The 21917-nt window shown below is 50.4% G+C and overlaps 1 protein-coding gene across 1 annotated transcript in view; it reads left to right on the forward strand.

Moving 5' to 3' along the window:
• Positions 1-21917, forward strand: part of KASH5 (KASH domain containing 5) — a 34481-nt gene that overhangs the window by 2056 nt on the left and 10508 nt on the right. Inside the window, exons 2-14 of the mRNA XM_050927691.1 lie at positions 4603-4782; positions 6909-7004; positions 7649-7829; positions 8768-8829; positions 11176-11245; positions 11852-12013; positions 12993-13110; positions 13929-13979; positions 15069-15146; positions 15874-15930; positions 16752-16811; positions 18190-18254; positions 21584-21671. Coding sequence (XP_050783648.1) covers positions 4603-4782; positions 6909-7004; positions 7649-7829; positions 8768-8829; positions 11176-11245; positions 11852-12013; positions 12993-13110; positions 13929-13979; positions 15069-15146; positions 15874-15930; positions 16752-16811; positions 18190-18254; positions 21584-21671 — 1268 coding nt within the window. The remainder of the gene's footprint in view (positions 1-4602; positions 4783-6908; positions 7005-7648; positions 7830-8767; positions 8830-11175; positions 11246-11851; positions 12014-12992; positions 13111-13928; positions 13980-15068; positions 15147-15873; positions 15931-16751; positions 16812-18189; positions 18255-21583; positions 21672-21917) is intronic.

Below are 21917 nucleotides of genomic sequence, written 5' to 3' on the forward strand. Positions count from 1 at the left end.
GACTGAGCAGAGAAATGTCTAACACGATCCAATGGCTGGAAGTTGAGGCTGGAAATAAGTAAGACGTAAATTTCTGGCACATTTTCCCAAGGGTGGTGGTGGATTCTCCATCACTGGGAATTGTTAAATGGACATTGGCTGTTTCTCTCAAAGATCTGCCCTGAGAATTATTTCAGGGCAGTTCTCTGGCCTATGATGTGCAGGTGATCAGACTAGATGCTGGCTTTGGAATCTCTGACACACGCAAGGAAAACTGATTGTTTTTGCACTTTCTGAGACCCGGCAGTGGCACACATCACAAAGGGAACTCGGTAGATCCAGTTTGGGCATGGGATATTCCACCCCTTCCCCCACACACACCATGGCCTGCACAAAATTCAGGGCAGACAGAAGCCATGCAAAGCTGCTAAAAGATCTGTGCTAGATTTACAGATCCCCTTTCAGTCATCTGGACATTGTCCATCCCTAGTTATCTGACTGGCCCCTCATTATTAGCTGATGTCTGTGACTCCAGAGTCCCTGAGCACACTTAGGGCTTGCAGGGAGGCATTATTGTTAAGCAGCGACCATTATAGGAGGCTTGGGAAGTGTCCTCCATTCACTCTATGCCACCATTTTTGTTCCCTCCAGATTCATCACAATGTCCATATGCCACAGACCAGGGGGCAACATGGATCTCAGGGGTTTGGGCCGACAGCTGTCTTTCCTCCAGCCAAACCTGGCACTCAGGGATGAGGAGGATTGGCAATTGGCCAATCAGCTGGGACAGTACTTTGGGCCTGGCTTTTATTGCAGACTCACACTCAGCCACGGCTGTTAACGACTGACGTGGCTCATCCCTCCCTTCTCTCTTTCTCCTTCACCTTTTCCACCTCTTCATAGTTTTCCACCTAAATCAATAGCTTTTACGGACAAATAGCCTGACAGTGACCGATCTCCATCCGCTTTGCAGCAAATCAAACCACAACTATTTGATTGACATTAAACACACAGCAGATTCATATTACCACCTGGGCAATGGCTTCTCAGTGCATGCAGTAATTGTGGTTTTTATTGCTTCAGGGGGCTTGAATTCTGTTTTATACAGCTATCGATATAAAATCCTGGTCTGCTTTAATTAATCTGCACAATGCCCTATTGGATCTAGCTCTGTTTGGGGCCTATAGCCACGTTTTTTGTATTGTCAATGACAGCTCTACTGTAATGTCTTTTTGGTGAGATCAGATGGTGTGTGTACATGTTGGAGAGAGGGAATGCCTGTGCGTTTTGTGGGAGAAAAAGATCAGGCACCTACTGCTTCTACTTGTAGGAGATCTGTAATCAAGGCTGTATTTTGGGACTTCTGGTTTCATCATGTGTGCTGTTGTGGTTGGATTCATTGTGGTACCACTTCTGCCTGCCACCTGCTGCTCAGATGCACAAGCTACACAAAGGGTGTGTGGGAAGGAGGGGAGCAGAACAACGCATAAAACTGAAGAGCTGATGTTCATTAGAGATTCCATCGCACTTTTTGCAAGAGTAACTCTAGGCTGCTGGTGCAATTTCAGCTGTGGGCAATTCTATTTGGCTTCTTGTAAATGTGCTCACTACTATCGCGTCAAAAGTGGGAGTGTTACTCTCCACTTCCTGTCCTAAACCACTATGTACGGAAATGATTATTATCCACCTCAGAGTTTGGATCGTGAGGCCTTTTGCCCTGGATCAGATAAGTGACCCAACTCTTTGATCGCTACCGGCAGTTCTCAGCCCAGATCTGAGGACTGAGTGGCTGGCTCCAACCACAAAAACTACTGGTGCTGTTAATCTGTCACCACGCCTTGTTTGAAATCCCCTCCCAACACACTTGGAAGAGGTCTGCACAGAATGTGAAATGTATTGGTGAAGGGGCAACTGTTGTTCATGCCTGTCTTGTTTGTGCAAGTATGTCAAGTGTGCAGGCCTTGAATGGTTACACATCTCCATGCCCATTACATGTCTTGGCATCCCATGCTGTCTGTTCTTCCAGAGCTAGCCGAGGTCATACAGAACACTTCCCCCCCGCCCCGAGCCAGGACACCCCCTTTTACAGCCACTTTCCATTGAGGTGTGCCCCTGGGAAGTGTGGAAGTAGGTGGGGATTGGATGGTCTCCTGGGGCACAAAGCTAAGCATTTTCAGGGTTTTTTTGGGAGGTGTGTGTGTAGGGGAATAGAGGGCATGATTGGACCCGTGTCATGGGTGGTGGGGAGAATTAATTTTACCAGGGAAAGCATTATGGGGTGGATGGGCTGCCCGTGTGGGCAGAGGTCATGTTGGTGTAATGGCACTCCCTGCCTTGCTATTTACGGCCCGTATTCTGGAAAGATTATTTCAGGTATGTAGGAGGATTAATTAACTTTTGTTTTCAGGGGTGGGGTAGGGACTACCTGCAGGGTCAAAGGTCTTGATGCCACAGCAACGTCATGTTGTGCATCCTATGGTCTGAAGTACAGCACACTGACGTTATTTATGTGGGGAAAGTTAATCCTCTTTAGTTTGGGGGAGCCCCTCATTTGGGGGTGTCCATGGGCCATCGGTCACAGTGGCATGACAGCTCCTTGCTGCACATGACCCCTTTATTACATGTGAATGAGGAGAATGAACCCACCTTCTTTGGGGGAGATGCTAATTTAGGGGGAGGCCAGTCATTCATGGGCTCTGAAGGGGTCATTTTATTGCTGTGACCTCTGACCTCACCCTAAATTGCCACTGTGATTTCTGCTCCTGTGGGTAGCCCCCCAACCCTCAAAGGAGAAAGCTGCCCCTCCCTAAGATGGTTGAAATAAGCACCTTTAAAAGGCAGCGTAGCCTAGTGGATAGACCCTCAGGAGCTCTGGGCTCTGTTTGATCCGGGGCAAGTCATTTCGCCATTCTGTGCCTCAGTTTCCCCATCTGTGGGGCTCCCGACACTGCTCATTGGTAACATGCTTTGAGAGCCGCAGGGGAAAAGCCCCTCAGCTGGCCTTCAGCCCCAGGGCATTTCAGGGGCCCCATCTCATTTGAAGGGGTGCTGCCTGCTTGCCACGTGGCTTGCAGCCTGTCAGACAGTGTTTGATTCACCTGTGGCGGGGGGCCTCACTTTTTTGGGGGGGTCTCTGTTTGGGGGTGCTCTGCCCATGGGGGGGGCAGCCTCTCACCCTTCCTCTATTTAACACATGTGGGGGTGATTAGCCCGGTTTATCTGGGGGGCCCTCCCCATCCCTCCCCATAAGCCACTGGTGACACAGACCCGCCCCTCCCCCACCGAGCCGAAGAGGCTCGAGCCGCGACCGTTGCTCCCGCCCCCAACCGCCCGAGGTTTGAATGTTCCCGCCTTTTTCGTGGAGGGGCGGCAGCGTTCGGAGGCTGCTGCAAGCGCCGCGCTCCGCCCCCGCCCCTCCCCCTCCGAGGGCAGCCTGCCCTGGTGGCTGCCCTGGGTTAAAGGGGGAGAGGGAGTGATGAGGAGGTGCTCCCCCAAATCCCCCCCAGCTAATGTGTGAAGGGGGGAATAAATGTTGGGGGAACTTTAAATATCCCCCACCTCCATGAATAAACCCACAAGGAGCATCCCAGTGTCCTTGCCAACAGCCTCCCAGACAGAGCCCTTGGTGCCAATCGCCCTCCCTCAAGGAGCCTGTGCCCAGCCCCCCCCCCGGTCGCTGCTTTGCCCCCTAACAGTCACGCCAATCCCAGAGAACCCCACAGACCAACTGCCCCCCTAAACCACTCAAGCCCATATCCCCAGCTTGCCCCCCAACAGTCACGCCAACCCCAGAGATCCCCACAGACCAACTGCCCCCCATAAACCACAAAAGAGGTTGGTATCATTAGCCCCACATGGGGAAACCGAGGCACGAGCTGAGGCAGGGATGCACTGAAGCTCACCCAGCAGGCCAGTGGCCAAGACAGAATAAAACCCATCCTCCCTAAATACACCCTCATGTCGGCCAGACATCCCAGATAATGCCCCTCAAGTCACCTGGTCCATTGGTTCATCGTGTCCCATCTCACCCCATTTTTACAGACTTTTGGGAGCTGCCTTGAGCTCAGGGCCCTGGTACAATTGTCTCTCCCTTCTCTCTCTTTCGGCACTGCTCCCAAATACCCCTCTGAGATAAGCTGTCTACCCTAAATCTACCCCTTCGGGTAGGCAGGGTAGCCCCGGATAACCCCACAAATGACCTTTAAAAGGACATGGGGGGTGACTTGACCCCCACATTGCCCTCTCTCTGCTCTGTTTGATGGACGCCCCAGTTGATTAGACAAGACGGTTTCCATTCTGAGCACAGGTGGGGTTCCCCGGCTGAGACCTTCCAAAAGCGAACACAGTTTGGGGCCAAGTTCTGATGGCACCACTGGGACAAAACCCACTCCTAGATAAACCCACGGGTAATCCGAGGGTCTGGCTGTACTGGTGTAAATACACCAATGCAACTAAACCAGTGGCTACCCCTGTACTGCTAACCCGTCAGTCTAGGGGGTCCCTCGCTACCCGTCCTAACCTCTCTTCTCGTCTAATTTAATTAGATCAATCAATCTGCTGCAGTTTACCCCATTCCCAACAGAGGGCTTGCTTGGAGGGCATCACCTGTCTGTTTTATTGCAGGGCCAGCTAAGGTGACGGGAGACATGGCCTCGGGAGACATGCTTTTTCTGCAAGGGGACGCTTCCCCCTGGATCTCGGGTGAAGTCAGCTGCTATGGAGAAACAGGTCAGCCGGTGAACATGGAGACTACGTCTAACCCTGCAGCAGTTGCAGAATTGCTCTTGGTCCAGTCGTCAGAGGGTACGTAGCGCCCTTTACCTATCTATGTCCCCCATTACTTGAGCACCTCACATTCTTTAATGCTACCTTATGAGCTAAGGAAATGGCACCCAGAGGGTGCTTACGTGCTTTGCTGAACCGGAGCCCACGTTTCTAACCCACACGGTTGCAGATACCACCTTGAAAACGTGACCCAAGTGTCAAGTGAGCAGTATGGTCTGCCTGAGTCTGCAGCAATAGCTCTGAGAGATTCCTCCAAATGGATTGTTGGCTCTGAAACCTACCGATGACAAATTCACCGTCAACACTGTTGACTTGCCCAAGGTCAAACAGCAAGACGGGGTTAGAACCCAGGCGTTCAGAAGGCCTAGCCTAGTGCTCTGCCTCTCAGGTTAGGCCCTGATTCTGCAATCAGATGGGTACAGGAGCCCCAGTGGTGCAGACTGGATTTCAGGATTGGGGCCTTTCTGTGTGAGCTTAAGTGTGAAGAGGAAAAGCAAGGATCACATTTGCTATAATGCTGGGAGAGTTCATGTAAGGTGCTCTGTACCTTGACTAGCATGAAATGCTGTGTTCTTACGCCAGAGGGACTCTTTTAAAAGAACGCTGATGCTGTCTTTGTAGGGTGTATGGGGAAGCAGCCTGGGTTTTATCTGTATTGAGGTAAGTCACAGAGGTGGATGAATCATCCTGTCCCACACAGCTGCCTCCCACCACGCTGCTCAGTAGGGCTTGCTTTAGTATGGACACTGACTTGGTTATTCCAAGTTGTCAGGGTAAGAGATCAAAGAATGCTTGGGTACCGTGGTGGTTGCTGCATGACAGACAGATGGGGTGTGGGGGAGTGTATGGAGATGGAAAGATACAGACATACATATTTACTGTGGTTACACGTATCAGCCTTTGTGAACTCAGTTCTCCTCTGACTCACGTCCTGTGATTGGACCTGTCAGGCCAAGTTCTGCCCTCAGTTACGTCAACATAAATCCCGAGTAACTCAATTTAAGTCCAAGGAATTAGTCCAGATGTGGGCTGCTATAAGCAGAATTTGGTCTGTTGATATCTCTGGGCATAAGTATGGGATTTTTGCAGGGTGTGTGTGAATCATGGCATCTGAAAAGTTAGTGCAGAGGAAAAACCTGTAGTATTAAATTCCTGGGAGACCATTCCCCATCTTCCTGCCCCCTCAGACAGGTCAGGATTGTTCCTTATAGTGTAATCACAAAGGCCAGTTGTCCACTATCCCACTGCACAGTAATGGGATCATAGGACAGTCCAGAAGGGGGGTGAGTTTGCTTATGGGTAATCAGGTCTGGAACCAGACATGCAGTTCTCAGGAGACATGCACTCCATGTGCAGCGGCTCACGGTGTGTTAGAAACCATTAGGGAAGAGGTTGATAGTAAGACACAAAATATCATAGTGCCACTATATAAATCCATGGCACACTCACAACTCGAATATTGTGTCCAGTTCTGGATACCACATCTCAAAAGAGATGCAATAGAATTGGAAAATATGCAGAGAAGGCCTACAAAAATGCTATGGAATATGGACCAGCTTGCGTAGGAGGAGTCATTAAAAAGACTAGTACAGTTCAGCCTGGAAAAGAGATGACTACGGGGGGAGGATACGACAGAGGTCTATAATATCAGGAATGGTGTGGAGAAAGTGAAGGGAAGTGTTATTTCCCCCTTCACATGACACAAAAAACAGCGGTTATGCAATGAAATTAATAGGCAGCAGGTTTTAAACAGAAGGAAGTACTTCTTCATCTGATGCACAGTCAGCTGGTGGAGCTCATTGCCAGGGGATGTTGTGAAGGCCAAAAGTATAACTGGGTTCAAAAAAGAATTAGATAAGTTCATAGAGCGTAAGTCCATCACTGGCTACTAGCCAAGATGGTCAGGGATACAACCTCGTGCTCTGGGTGTCCCTGAACCTCTGACTGTCAGAAGCTGGGACTGACGGACAGGGGATGGATCACTGGATAATTGCTCTGTTCTGTCCATTCCCTCTGAAGCGTCTGGCACTGGCCACCTTCGAAGACAGGTTACTGAGATAGATGGACCATTGGGCTGACCCAGCTGGGTCATTCTTATGTTCTTAGCCTGTAAGTGTTCCGTCTCTCTGCCTCTTCCTTACTAGAGTCATGGGAGAGCGCTGCCGTCAGCAGCAAGAGCCGATGCTCCGAGGAGCATGTACTGACCTGCACGTTTGAAGCCTGTGACCTGGAACAAACAGGTAGAAAGCTTTCTAGTGTGTGTCAGCTGGAAATGCACAACTCTGGCAGAGTCCCAGCCACTTTAGTGCTGCCAGGAAATCAACCTGTGCGTTAGATTCAAAGGCTCCTTTCAGAGTGGAATCAGCCAGTGAGCGTTCAGCACCTGCCTCCCATTCTCAAGACCTTTGAAAAACACATCTTGCATCCTAGTGTCCTGTACCTGGGATCTTTCACTCTCCTAGGACTGAACAAGGTTGAGGTGAAAGCAGACAGCAGGCTGCATGGTCAACTTCCGGGGGGGGGGGGGCTATACTGCTATGAAGCAGAAGGGGCATAGATTACCATGTAGCTGCAGCAGAGATGGCCCCACCTGTTAATTAGAGGTTGCATTGACCTCAATGGGTCACTTTGAAAACAAAGTCACTTTATTTAGGTTCCTTGATATAGATTTAGGACAATGCACAAATCCATTGTCAACTACACAGGGATTCTAGTAACTCAAACACCTAAATCCCTTCGAGGATCTGGGTTTCCCTCCCATTGATTCCACTGATCTCCAAACTCCCAGGCCATCTCTGTAATCACAAGATGAACCTTCCATCTCTAGCAATGTTCCCGGTTTGCTAGGGGGTGATTATTGGTGTGCCTGAATTTCTGATTGCAGGACAGGTGTCTGTTTTCCGTATTATCGAGTACTTACAGTCGGTAACAGGGCAAAGCTGTGAGGAAGGGAGACTGCAGTTGCTTTACAAAATGCTGGACCCAGAAGAGAGGGGCGTCGCTGTGGATTTACCGACCTTCCATGCTGTCATGAAGAACTGGATTTCAGATTGTCGGCAGGATAGGTGCGTAGATAATTTAGGAACAGCCGTAGCTTAGGTGTTACGACCCCACAGCAAGAGAGGGTAAGATTTTCATCGGCAGAAAGGGAAAGAGGCACAGACAAGTGAAAGGCCAGATGTTCAAAGGTACTTTAAAAAAATGGAAATGAATGGGTATTCAGCACCTAAGGCCTTGTGAATATCATGCTATGCACCGATTTGCATCTACCAAGTGGCTTGGCCTTCTAGGGTTACCCAGGAACTCAGTGGAACCCAGGAGTCCTGACTCCATTCCCTCCTGCTCTAACTTCCTAGACAACACAACACCACAGAGCAGCAAATAGAACCCAGGAGTCCTGCTCTGCCCTCCTAGTCTATATTCTCTCCAAGAGTTGTGGCCCACGAGTCCTGACTCCTATGTCCCTGCAGCGACTTGATATACATCTCCCAGAGTTGTTCCAGGAGTCTCTTTCTCTTATCAGAGAACCACACTGCTGTAAGAATCCACGCCTTGTGCCATCCAGCTCTGTATGTATGTCATATGTGCCTCTTAGTCTTTAACAAAAAAAAAAAGGCTTCCTGAATCAGCTCTCATTATCAATATTAATATTTACTAGCTCTGTTCTCTTCTAACAAAACAGCCACATGAAATGCATAATATAACCCTTCTCTGGGCCTTTCTGTCGGAGCTTAATGGACAACCCTTAAGGCTCACCCATTGCGTGCATAGCTTTTCTGACTTAAATCATTAAATATACCTGATAGTTTCTTACCCCCCAACTAATTAACTGACCGTCCTACCTTAATTACAGTGTTGTACAACACCCCCCACTAAACTTGTGTTTATTAAGATGCAGGGGGTGAACAGGAAAAAGTCACCCGATACGCACAGAGCACACGATTCATTTCGTACAAATGGTGATAAAGTGGGAATTATGGCTATTAATTTATGTTTCTTCCAGGGGATTAGACAGCACGAAGGAACAAGACAAATTTGTGGACAATATGTGCCTGTGGCCATCTGGTAAGTTGTGCTGAAAGGGATAATAAAAAAAGGACAGTGTATTTAATTCTAAATATAGACGGTTTGGTAATGCAGCCTGCTGTGCTACTGATTGGCCTGACTGAGGCGTCTGTCCTTGCCCTTTCTGCTGGGGACACAGAAAACCACCCAGGTTTTGAAATATGCTCATAATTAATCCTTGCATAGCCCCTCTGTCACCGTAGCATCTGAGCACCTCCTGAGGGTTATAAATAGAATAATCAACAGCGGTCTTGCTCTTCCTGCCTGGTCTGTAGGAGAAAGAGCTTGATTAGCTTGTAGGGCAGAAGGGTTGTGTCTGACTGGGTTTGTCTGCGTATGTGAAGGCATGTGGTTCAAGGGTCTTCTGGGGCCCAATTCTGGGCTTCTGCAAAGCAGCCAGAAAGCTAGCTGAGTTGGCTACCTGGGATTTCTTAGGGCAATCTTCAGATGATGGGACTGAACTGTATGTAAGGTCTTGGAAAAAATTTTAAGAGAGAAAGTAGTTAAGGACATAGAGGTCAATGGTAATTGTGACGAATTGCAACACGGATTTACTAAAGGTAGATCGTGCCAAACCAATCTGATCTCCTTCTTTGAGAAGGTGACGGATTACTTAGATAAAGGAAATGCGGTAGATATAATTTACCTAGATTTCAGTAAGGCGTTCGACACGGTTCCGCACGGGGAGCTGTTAGTTAAATTGGAAAAGCTGGGAGTGAATATGAAAGTTGTAAGGTGGATAAGGAACTGGTTAAAGGGGAGACTCCAGAGGGTCGTATTGAAAGGTGAACTGTCGGACTGGAAGGAGGTCACCAGTGGAGTCCCTCAAGGATCGGTTTTGGGACCGATCTTATTTAACCTTTTTATTACTGACCTTGGCACAAAGAGCGGGAATGTGCTAATAAAGTTCGCGGATGACACGAAGCTGGGGGGTATTGCTAACACGGAGAAGGACAGGGATGCTATTCAAGAAGATCTGAACCACCTTGTAAACTGGAGTAATAGAAATAGGATGAAATACAATAGTGAAAAGTGCAAGGTCATGCATTTAGGAACTAATAATAAGAATTTTGGATATACGTTGGGGGCGCATCAGTTGGAAGCGACGGAAGAAGAGAAGGACCTTGGGGTACTGGTTGATAGCAGGATGACTATGAGTCGCCAATGTGATACGGCTGTTAAAAAAGCAAATGCGATTTTGGGATGCATCAGGCGGGGTATTTCCTGCAAGGATAAGGAGGTGTTAGTACCGTTGTATACGGCGTTGGTGAGACCCCATCTGGAATACTGTGTGCAGTTCTGGTGTCCCATGTTCAAGAAGGATGAATTCAAACTGGAACAGGTTCAGAGACGGGCTACGAGGATGATCCGAGGAATGGAAAAACTGCCTTATGAAAGGAGACTCAAAGAGCTTGGCTTGTTTAGCCTGGCCAAAAGAAGGCTGAGGGGGGATATGCTCGCCCCAGGAGTCTGGACTCCAATGGGAGTTAGGCGCCTAAATGCCTTTGAGGATCTGGTCCTAAGTGCCTTTCTCTGCCCTCACTTCTTTGGTGCTCTGACAGTTTTGATGCATTCAGAAACTGCAGTGATGGGTGCGGTAAAAGACCCTACATTATACAGAGGGCTTCGTATGAGGATAGACTGAGTAGGCCTGCCACGCCAGGTCTTTCCCCCCAGTAGGCTCTGGCACAGGAAAGCGGGGAGGTGGCCAGAGTATCTCTGCATTCTAGTTATCCCAGCCACAGTCACAACCTCTAAGCCAGGCTGCCAGTAGCCATGGGTAAGTGAAAACAATATCTGGAATGCTCTACCTTATGCTGAGGACTCAGGTGCTGTCTGGATAGCTCCAGGATTGGGGAAACACAGACATAGCATTCAGCAACCTTTGCACCCCTGACCCCCAGCGCAGCTCAGAAGCTGTGACGTCCTCCTGTGTCACATCCCAGTGAGCCCAGGAGGGGCCAGTGGCCTTTCACAGACAAGAGAAAGACTCTTAACTTTCCTCAGCTTAATACCTCTCCTGGCTGGTTAGTGGGAGCCAGTGAGCAGGTGTTCCTGGGCATAATTCGATATCGATCTTCAGGTTCACAGAATTCATAGACTATCAGGCTTGGAAGGGATCTCACGAGGTCATCTAGTCCAACTCCCTGCTCAAAGCAGGACCGATCCCCGGACAGATTTTAGTCCCAGAGCCCTAAATGGCCTCCTCAAGGATTGAACTCACAACTGTGGGTTTAGCAGGACAATGCCATTTGCTTTTCCTGCTCCTGGCAGCTGCGAGCATCACGACCAGAAACCCATTGTAAGACTGTGGCCCTGACATTGCTCTCTGGTTTTCCTCTTCAGGGGGGAGGAGGCCTGTCTCTAGTGCTGCTCAGTTAGAAGGATATGGCGGGGATGTTAGCAGCGTAAACTCGTAAGTACTAACTTCTTATAGTCAGCCAATCAGGAAGGCTGGGATGTAATTAGGATATTAGAGGCTCATACCAGTGTAAGTTTCCTGAAAAGGATTAGATCCTTTACTGTATGCGAACAGCAGCCACTGGGCCTCTACCTCGGAGGAACGTTACAAGGACCATTCACATGCTTTAGGGAGTCAGGAAGGGATAATCCTCCTAGGTGTTCAGGGTTCAGTAATGAGATGCATTCACAATCACACCCTTCTCCCAACCAGCCAGCACCAGCCACTGCTAGAAACCATACGCTGGCTTAGACTAGCGTGATCTGGATTGATCACTCTCTGGTGTGGGTCTTAGCAGGTGCTGCCGATCCAGGTCTCCTTTGCCATCTGATTGCCACCCAGTCGGGTGTGATATGGGGTGGGGGTGTTCCAGTTCATTTCCTAGTGGGGCTAAGACAAAAATCTCAGGCTCAGTGACTGAACGTCCCCCCGATCAGTGCTGGGCCTGTGGTGTGGAGACTGGGGATGAGTGGGTGACGCTGTGTGGTGTGACGGTAGAGCAAGTGAGGAGAGATCTCCCTACCGACTGCCCTCTTACCCTCATTCATGCCGGTCTCCAAGGGAAGAAGCTGCCGCCTTGATAAGCAGCATTGAAGACCTGGAGTACGGGAACAAAAAGTTGGCCGTGCAGAATGCCAAGCTGCAGAGGACCATCGAGTCAGCTGAGGAACTCAACTCCCGCCTCACCGAAGAGCTCTCCCAGCTGCAAGGCAGACTGAGAAGGTGAATGGGATGGGAGGTGGTCAGGGGAAGGGGGCACTGCAGGGAGCAGGCTGAGGGGCACTGTCCCCCTCTCTGGGTTAGCGGTGACTTTGATGCCCCAACACAGCTCTAGCGGCGGTGTGCTTCGCAGAACTGTGTGTGACACTCAGTAGGATGTGTTCTCCTCAGCCAGGCAGTGCTGGCCCCAGTGTGGTGCTAAGGGGCCTGTGTTGAAGGGAGCGGGAGGGGGGCTGAACAGAGGGTGCTCTCCCCAGCACTCACTGCTGGCCCCACTGCTCCAGTGTGTTGTTTGGAAGTGATAGGGTGAGGTCTACATTAAACACGCTGATTGCTCACAGTCTCTGAGGTCCTGAGGCATGCTCACTACAGGATAGGGCATGCTCTCCCAGGTGTTGCTGGCTACATCCCAACCTGGCTAATTCCATTCTGCCTCCCTAAATTCCCCTGCCTGAGGTGTGGACCGGGTACAGGAGTCACCTTGCCTTCCCATGCCCAGCTGCTGGGCAGCCTCAGGGCATGCTGAGACACAGCCTCCATGTCCCATTCCTGGCTGGGCGTATATAAATGCAGGTGAAGCACTCGGTCTGGGGTTGTTATTTGTTTGTTATTTCATGAGGCTTCAGCAATCTCCCCCATCTGGGTGCTGGATATTTTAAACTGAGTAGCTGCTGTGTGTTTATGGAGGGGAATTTAGCAGCTGTATTAATTGCTCGGCTTGGAAGCTCTTTGGGACAGGGACCGTCTTTTTGCTCGGTTTGTACAGCACCTAGCACACTGGGGCCCTGGTCAACCACTAGGCCTCTATGTACTACGGAAATACAAAGAGTAATAATGAATACATCCATCATTTACGAAAACTCAGATATCTTACTCAGTAACACTTGGCCCTGTACTGCAGTTATTTCAGGCTACTTTGACTGTTGCTAATTAAGGGGCTTTAAATTACTGGCCTCTCCTAACCAGCTGCTTTCTTTGGTAGCACGCAACAGGCCCTGGAACAGGCTAAGTCAGTGACTGATGAACTAGAAGACCTGAAGGCTATTGCAAAAAGTCTGGAAGAGGAGAAGGGCAAATACTACTCACAAGCCCGGCAGCTGGTAGGTGCTTGTGAGTCTTTGTTTCAGCAACATTTCCCTGGCTGGGGGTTCAGCCCGATTTCCCTGGGGAAACAGTGGCTAGAGCAGTGGGGCTAAGACTTCTGGGTTCTATCACTGCCTCGAGGGTGGGGGAGAATGAGGTTAGAGCAGGGAGGGCTGGGAGCCAGGACTTCTGGGTTTACTAACTGAAACTGCAGCTGATTTATCATGTGGCTTTGCACAAGTCGTGCACTCTCCCTGCAGGTGTTTGCCCACTGGCGGGGCTCTGTTTATGTAACCACCCAAGAAAATCTCAACTTCCTTGTCTTCTCTTTGCTGAGAGCCTCAGAAAGTGACCCTGTGAAACTGACACATCCCTCTCAAACGTGTAACGAGTTCATGGGGCTCAGCATCCTTCCTAGCAGAACAGTCCTTTGCGTTATAAACCCGCCATCACCCCTGGGTCCGGGTAGCAAAGAGATCCAGGCTTGAATGGTGTCTAACTCCTAGGACCATCAATCTGGCGCTTTTCACCAGCACTGGGTACACTTCCGTTTTTGTTGTCTTTCTTTAAACCTTTGGGCACTTCAAAGTTCCCATCTGCTGCAGCCATGAGTGGTTTCTTGGCGTGGCACAGCTGTCGTGGGGCACTCGGCTCTTGATGCAAATTAACCACTTGGATTGCAAGGGGATGTAAAAATAAATGTGTGTTGATAACAAAAAACACCGGCAGCCCTGCAATTCATTGAACCGAGACTTGGCCATTCCTTTAGTAACGTCATAGGCAAACTGGGGGATACAGTTTAGGTCCATGTTTGTTTTGTGTTTTAAACTTATAGGAGAAGGAACAGCTGTGCCTCTCTCTACAAGTGGACTGTCTTCAAGAGGAGGTGAGGAGGACTCTGGAGAGTAGCAAAAGTTTGGAGCTGTCTTTGTGAAGTCAACCATCTCTGTACTTTAATGCCAAATCAGCAAGAATCACGCAGGGGGGCAGTGTGGGTGACTCAGTGGGAGGTGGTCTCCCCTCTGAGTCAGTAGTGAATTGAGAGAGAGCACAGAGGAGGTCTGGAAAATCTGTCTTGCAGTGAAATACAATCTCCTTAGCTCATCACAGAGAAGGGGAAAAGGTGACTAAAAGGTCTGTAAGTACCTAGAGAGCTCCTCAAGATAGCAGCCAAAGGCGGAGCAGGATCTGGGGGCTGGACGCTCAGGCTAGGTACATTCAGGCTGTGCAATGTCAGGAGTGAGGATTATTAGACATTGGAACAATTTACCAAGGGATAGGGGGAGTCTTTAGGACTTAGAGTCGCTAAATCAAGATGGGATGTCTTTCTGAAAGACATTTTACCTCAACCGCTAGATATGGGGTGAGTGGTGGGAAATTCTGGGTAAAATACTTAGTGTTCTGCCGGAGGTCAAGCTCTATTATCTGAATAGTCCCTTCTGGCTTCAACATCTATTATCCCGGCATCCCAGCGTTGTGCTAGGAGGCAGGGCGCTCCCAGGGGACACTTCCCAGCATCAGTGCTGACTCCAGGGCCCCAGTGCAGCAGCAGGAGCGGGTGCTGTGCTGCTGCAGCTGGCGTCTTTCTGGGGAGATGCAAAACTGCATCTGACCCCTTGTGGCCTGGCATTCTTTAATATGAACAGGAATTATTAACCCCAGTGTCCTGATCAGGTTTCAGTGTGGCCAAAATCCAGATCCTCAGAGATATTTAGGGTCCTAACTTTCACTGAAGTCAATGGTAGATCTGGGCCTAACTGCATTTAAACTGCCTTAATTGCTCCTGCAGTTTTAGCTGGATGTGGAATTAATTTTCACTTCCTATGCTAAGCTGCTTGCACCTTTCAACTGCTTGTGCGTCCCATCCCAGCAGTGGCTGCATTTCATTGGTGAAGGGGCCAGAGAGCTCCCTTCTCATGTCTCTTTGCTATGGTTTGCTAAATAACACTAAGCTTGACCTGCGGCTGCTTTACAGAACAGGAAGCTGCTCACAGAGAGAGACAGAGTAAAGCAGAAGGTTGCAGGGCTGGTTGCTGAGAAGGCAGATCTGAAGGTACTAACAACCAATGCAAACATGCGTGTCACCTAAATCAGTTACTAGGCTCTAAGTACCTCCTCCTGAACAGTGCTGAGAACCCGCAGCTTCTCTTGGCTTCCTTGTGTAGCTTGCAAGCAAGCATGTGGAGCCCAGCAAAGACTTTTGCATCTGTACAAGTCCTCCTCGCAGTTAAGCAGAGTGGGTCAGAAATTTTCCGATTGAAAATGCTGATATGAGAAAATCTAAAGGTTTTGCGAGATCATCTCGCTTTCAACAGGAAAGTCTCAAAGGGTCCATTTTGACTATTCTGTTCTAAATTATTTTCCTATAAAATATATGAACATTTTTGGAATATTCATTTTATGAAAAATGATGCTATTTCTACTTTTCATATTAAAATGTTTGAATTTCCCAACATTTTGGCCTGTATCCTGTAGTGGCTTAGAGCATGTAAGTGGACGTCAGGCCACCTGGGTTCTATTCTTAACTCTGCCATTGACTTGTTGTGTTATCTTGGGGGAACATGTCTCTTTCCCCACCCCATGCCTCAATTTTCCCTGCTGCAAAATGGGATTAATGCCATAGTGCAGGGGATTGGACATGGGGATTTACACTCCTACATTTCTATGATCCTATGCCACCCCACGTTCCCACTGGGATTTTAAAGTTTACCAATGAACGTCAGGCATTTTGAGATCTTTGATGGCGGGCTAAGGATGAAGTACATATTTGCTTTCTCTAGGCCCAGCTCTGTGAATATGAAACTCTCCTCTCCTGCAAAGACACTGCCCTTACTGAGGTGAGCAATCGGTATGTGACTGCGAACAGAGTGGGTGGTGGTGGTCCTAGTACTGAATTTTCCTTTCTGTCCATCCTCTTGTTCATTTGTTTTGCTGGACTTGCCCTCAGCAAAGCCGGGTTCTGCTCCTGGCTCGACTGTTGGCCTGCTAGGTGACCTTGGATCAGTCACTTTGCCGCTCTGTAACTCAGTTTCTTTACCTGTACAGTGGGTGTAATGACACTAACCTCCTTTACAAAGCGCTTTGAGATCTAGCGATGAAAAGCCATTGGTAAGAGCAGGTGTTATTAATGTCACTGATGTGTGTTGTGTACAGCTCCCTTTAAACTTCCAGCCAACAGAAGTTATGGGGCTTGATGCAGGTGAGTTCTCTGGCCTGTGTCATGCTGGAGGTCTGGTTATATGAATACAATGAAAAAAGAACAGGAGTACTTGTGGCACCTTAGAGACTAACAAATTAATTTCAGCATGAGCTTTCGTGAGCTCACAAAAGCTCATGCTGAAATAAATTTGTTAGTCTCTAAGGTGCCACAAGTACTCCTGTTCTTTTTACGGATACAGACTAACACAGCTGCTACTCTGAAACCTGTCATGAATACAGTGGTCCCTCTGGCTTTAAAACCTATGCAAATTGTGGTTCTGGGTGTGCTGTCAGTGCTCATCAAAACCAGCGGGTGTCGCTGCAGCCTCACAATTAAGATCAAAGCTAGACCTATGTCTAATAAGCAGCCACACGGGGATAATCTGTCAGATCCCACTTTGAAGCAACAGAAGTCACCATGACAGAGAGGGCAAAGCTGTTTTTTTGGGGCTTTTTACAGAAAACAAACCATGCGGAAGAACTGACAGCGATGCTGGCGGAGTACAGGACAGTGGTGCAGGTAATAAATGGTCCTCCTGCCCATCTGCTCCGTTGGCCTGTCCTCCTGATTCACCAAAGAGCTTGGGTCCTCCCTGCCCAGCCCTGTGTGCTCTCTGTATCCTCCTCCTGGAGCAGTGGACCATGGAGGAGATAGGTGTCCTAGGCCAAACGGCCTCAAGAAGTATTCACGCCATTGTGCCAGGCACCGGTGAGACCTCATCCGGAATCCTGTGTCCAGTGCTGGTCACCTGAGTTCAACAAATGGCCATAAACTGGCCAGAGATGAGTTTAAACTGGAAATTAGAAGCCGTGTCAGAGCAGTCAGCAGACAGGGAGCAGGGGGCAGTTGGATGGGGCAGAGGTTCTGGGGGGCAGTCAGGGGATGGGGGGATGGATAAGTGTGGAAGTCCCGGCGGGCCTGTCAGGGGGTGAGGGTGTGGATAGGGGTCAGAGCAGTCAGGGGACTGGGAGCAGGGGGGTTGGATAGGGGGTGGGGCCCCGGGGGGCGGTTAGGGGCAGGGAGTCCTGGGAGGAGACAGTTAAGGGATAAGGAGAAGGGGGGGTTGGATGGGTTGGGGGTTCTGAGAGGGGGCAGTCAGGGGGCAGGAAGTGGGAGGGATTGGATAGGGGGCAGGGGCCAGGCTGTTTCGGGAGGCACAGCCTTCCCTACCCGGCCCTCCATACAGTTTTGCAACCCCAATGTGGCCCTTGGGCCAAAAAAGTTTGCCCACCCCTGTTTTAAGCCATATTTGCACTCCTTGCAGTCCAGAGCTGTGGACATGGGGCCCTGGCGTAGGTTAGAGTGACCTCAGGGCTGTTCTACCTTAAAGTCTTTTTCCTATGGTCCCCTCTGGCCAGGGGCGGCTCTAGACATTTTGCCGCCCCAAGCATGGAGGGTCCGCTGGTCCCGTGGCTTCGGCAGATCTCCCGCAGGTGTGCTTGGGGGAGGTCTGCCGAAGCCGCGGGACCAGCAGACCCTCCGCAGGCAAGCCGCCAAAGGCACCCTGCCTGACGCCCTAGCGGCGACCGGCAGAGCGCCCCCTGTGGCTTGCCACCCCAGGCACGCGCTTGGAGCGCTGGTGCCTGGAGCTGCCCCTGCCTCTGGCCACGCCTCCAATCTGGCTCCTGTGGGGCTTGGGTAGAGGAGAACAGCCACAATGCCGTGTGCTCTGGCCATGCCCCCCAGCGGCCCTCTATGCCAGGGGCTATGGGGAGAGCCGTTATATTCCTTGCACAGTGGGGAGTTTCTAGAGGGCCATTTCTGCCACACTTTAAGGACCCTTTACTGTGCCAGGGTCACCTAGAGGGCTGTAACAATGCCAGATGAGCCGGGTGGTTTGGGAGAACAAGGCTTATATGGCAGAGGAAACTCCAGAGGATCTGTCCTTCCTCCACAGGAGCTGAGACTGGAAACAAGCCAGCTTCAGGAGCAGCTGTGTCAAACCACCGAAGACCTGGCCATGTAAGTCCTTCTGAACAGCCCCTCCTTGTTACCCAGCTCTGTTCATTGTCTGCACACTAGCCAGGCTGGCACGACGGGCAGGGTGAATGTGTCAGAGACCGGGGTGTGGGCAGTTAAAGCAGGAGTCCGTAGCCAGGAATAGGCGCCCGAGGAGAGGGGTGCGAGAGAGTGTAGCTGAGAGAGCCTTATTCCCTGGTTATTCTGTGTCACAGCTGAGTCCCATGGGGCCCCTGGAGCATGGACATTACTGAGAGCAGCCCCTAGGGGGCGCCCTGCAATCCCTGAAGGAGTAAGGCAGGAACTGCATTGTGGGAGCTCTGCAGTCTGATGCTTGCAGGTTCCCACTCAGCATGTTGGAGGTTGCTTCTGGGCTCCAGTGCATACCCGGTGGCATGCCACTGGCTCCCCCGAAGGGTGTCTGGTGAACGCTGCCCATCCTGCATGGGAATTGCAAGGCCAGCGCTCTGTCCCATCCCCTCCGGCAGCCAGCTGCTAGCAGGGACGGTCCTGGAATAACCTGCTCGGAAGGGAACCTCAGGCAGATGAAATCATGGTTTATTCCCTGAGCCATAAACTAACTATCCCATGCAATCTGTCCCTGTGTCTAATGAGGGCAGACACACACACACACTCTGAGGCGTAGGTTCGCTCGCTCCAGAGGCAATGGATGGAAGCTGAAGCAGACAAATTCAGACTAGAAGTGAGATGCCAATTTTTAACACAGTGTAATGAACCAGTGGAACAACTCACCTTGGGACGGGCAGGTCTCTCCATCAGTCTTTTAATCAAGACAGAGTCTCTCTTCATAAAAGATCTGCCCTGGCTCAGCCAGGAGCGAGGGGCTCGTTTCAGGGATCTCTTCTCGCGTGCTCTGAGTGATAGTGAGACGAAACGGGAATCCTGCGTCCAGGTCTGATGTCCTCGTTTTAAAAAGGATGTTGCAAAATTGGAGGGGGTGCAGAGAAGAGCTGCAGAAACAATTCAAGAGCTGGGGAAAAACAGTGCCTGGCAGTGAGAGACGCAAGGAGCTTGATCTGTTTAGTGTCTCCAGAAAGAAGGGCAAGAGGTGGTTTGATTACGGTGCCTGGGGTGAAAATCCTGGGTGTTAAAGGGCTCTTTAATCTCATGGAGAAAGGCAGAATGAGAACCAGTGACTGGCACTTAGACGGACAGACCTAGATTAGATAAGTGGCAAAACTCCCTGTGGGGGTTGTGCACACTGTGTGACCGGTGCCTTGTCCTGTCATGCTGCGTATCAGGCTCCCTTTATAAAGGGTGAATCAGCGATCAGCAGATCTAATGAACACGTGGCGGACAGGAGCAGTGTGGGTTAGAGACAGTTCTAAGCCCCTCAGCGCAAAGTGTTATGGACTGTTCTAAGGCACCTCCTGAGCTGTGGGACTCTAACAATGGGTTACCCATTCGTTAAAACCTCTGCATGCCCTTTATACATGGAACTATAACGTAATGCACGAACTGCTCGCGCTTACCGCGATATGGGATGGCTGTAACAATTTGCCAGGGAGAGGTCAGGGCACTTGTCATTCTTTGGCAGGGGTGTCAGAAAGGTGGGAGGAGGAGCAGAGAGCAGGGGAAGGGGAGCTCGGGCTGCTTTCACAGGGCGGGGATGCTGGCCCCCTCAACCAGCTAGGGTTGCCAACTTTCCAGGATTGTCCTGGAGTCTCCAGGAATTAAAGATTAATCTTTAATTAAAGATTATGTCATGCGATGAAACCTCCAGGAATATGTCCGACCAAACTTGGCAGCCCTATCTCCAGCGTGTGCCTAGGGACAGCTCTGAAACCTGCCTTTTCCATCTAGCCCATCCCCTTCCCCTTGGGGTGGGGCAGGATTGTTCCCTGTAGCCTCTTCCCCAGAGCTCGACTGAAATTCAGCTCCCCGCCTTGCTAAAGTGCAGGGCAGATTTGTAATGTGAGCTCCCTGCTCTGCCTGCTGGGACCTCTGTGCTGACCTCACCTCTTCCCAACTCAGACCCCAGTGCCTGACCTCCCGTGGCATGGGTGTGAGAGAGACACAGGTCTCCCAAGGGCCAGGCTGAGGACAGGACAAATTTCACTGGAGGCTAGAAGCTAGGCTGCATGTGCTTGGAAAGGACCCTGGTCCACGAGCTACCGGGTGCATGCAGAAACACTCCTCCTAGCCATACCCTTGGGTGATCTTTATCCAGCAATTGTCGGGCTCAGGGGCCTGTCTCTCATAACTCGGCATGAACACTGCCGACACACCACGCTGTGCAGAGGTGAGGTGTGCGGTTTGAGCAAGGTCTCTTCCTGCCTCAAGCTCAGGAGGAAGCTGTGAGGCTTGGACATCACAGGAAGAAATGTTGGGGGCAGGGAGACAGCTCAGTTTACTTAGCAGCTCTCCCCGCACTGGGGATGGGAGATCCAGATGACCCCAGAGAATCAGGTTTCTGAGCTCTTCTCTGACCCTGCCCATATTTCATTGACAATAATAAAGGCTCAGAGTTATGAAGGACTGTGGGTAAGGCACTGAACTCAGGGGATCTGGCTTAGTTCCCAGCTCTGCCACAATTACCCTCATCTCTCTCTGCCTCGGTTTCCCCATTGGAGGATGATAATCCTTCTCTTGGCTGTTTCGACAAAGATACAGCGCCTGGTCCCATAAGGCATTGGTGCTGCTGCCACACTGCTAGCGATTGGCTGGGTGTTTTCCCCCTGGGTCACTCAGGGCCCATTTTCGATGATGCAAACTGCTCTCGGCTCACAACAGTCAGTGATGGAAAAATCAGCGCAGCACAGGGGAGTCGCACCTGGCTTATCATTGTAATGTTTGTACAGCGTCCACTCCCAGGCACCATATAATGAAGCTGAATCCATTGCAGATAGCCAGCAAAAAGAGCTCGGTGGCCCAGGAGGCAGATCTGCCAGAGGCCGTATAGTCCCAGCTCTGCCACTGCTGACCAAAGGCAAACAACGCCCTCTTTCTGTGCCAGCCCCACTGTGCTCGGTGCTGGACAAACATTGAACATAAAGACCCTCCCTGCCCTGCAACTTTGAATTCAGAGCCAAATGCTGGAAATTTCATTGGCCTTAACTGTCATTAAACCATCCAGACTTCAAATGGTAAAGATTAAAAAATAAATAGCCAAGAGGTCTGGCCATGAGCTGACCTCTAACTACTGGGGAGTAGACTGTGGAACTCATAGCCACATGGTTCTGCTGGGGCCAAGAATTCCGTACAATTCAAAGAGGGGTTGGATATTCATGTGACTAGCAAGGATATCCCAGAGGTTAGACGACTGAATGCTGAGGCTGGAGGAGGAACGAGAACTGATTGTGTTTATTCAGGCTGCCGAAGGAGCTGCCCCACGAGCTTAAACCCCATGTTCAGCTTCCCGCACAGACACTCTGCGTGGAGATAGAAGAGATCCAGCAGGTAGGGGGAGGGGCAGCCTGGCAAGCCCAGTCAACCTTGCGCTTTGATCCCGGCAGAGTTCAAAAGTCAAGCCAGGCTAGGCCTGCTCAGGAGCTGGCTGGGAGGTCTCAAAGGAACAGCTAAGGTAGTAGTGTTGGTGATGCAGTAAGGGGCACTGGCCCGCAGCATGCAGTAGGAGATGTTGTGTCCTCAGACTCCATGCTGACTCCCAGTTCCCCAGCAACCTCAGAATAGTGAGGGGAATTA

The sequence above is a fragment of the Gopherus flavomarginatus genome, chromosome 18 (genome assembly GCF_025201925.1).
Source record: "Gopherus flavomarginatus isolate rGopFla2 chromosome 18, rGopFla2.mat.asm, whole genome shotgun sequence".
Classification (NCBI taxonomy): Eukaryota; Metazoa; Chordata; order Testudines; family Testudinidae; genus Gopherus; species Gopherus flavomarginatus.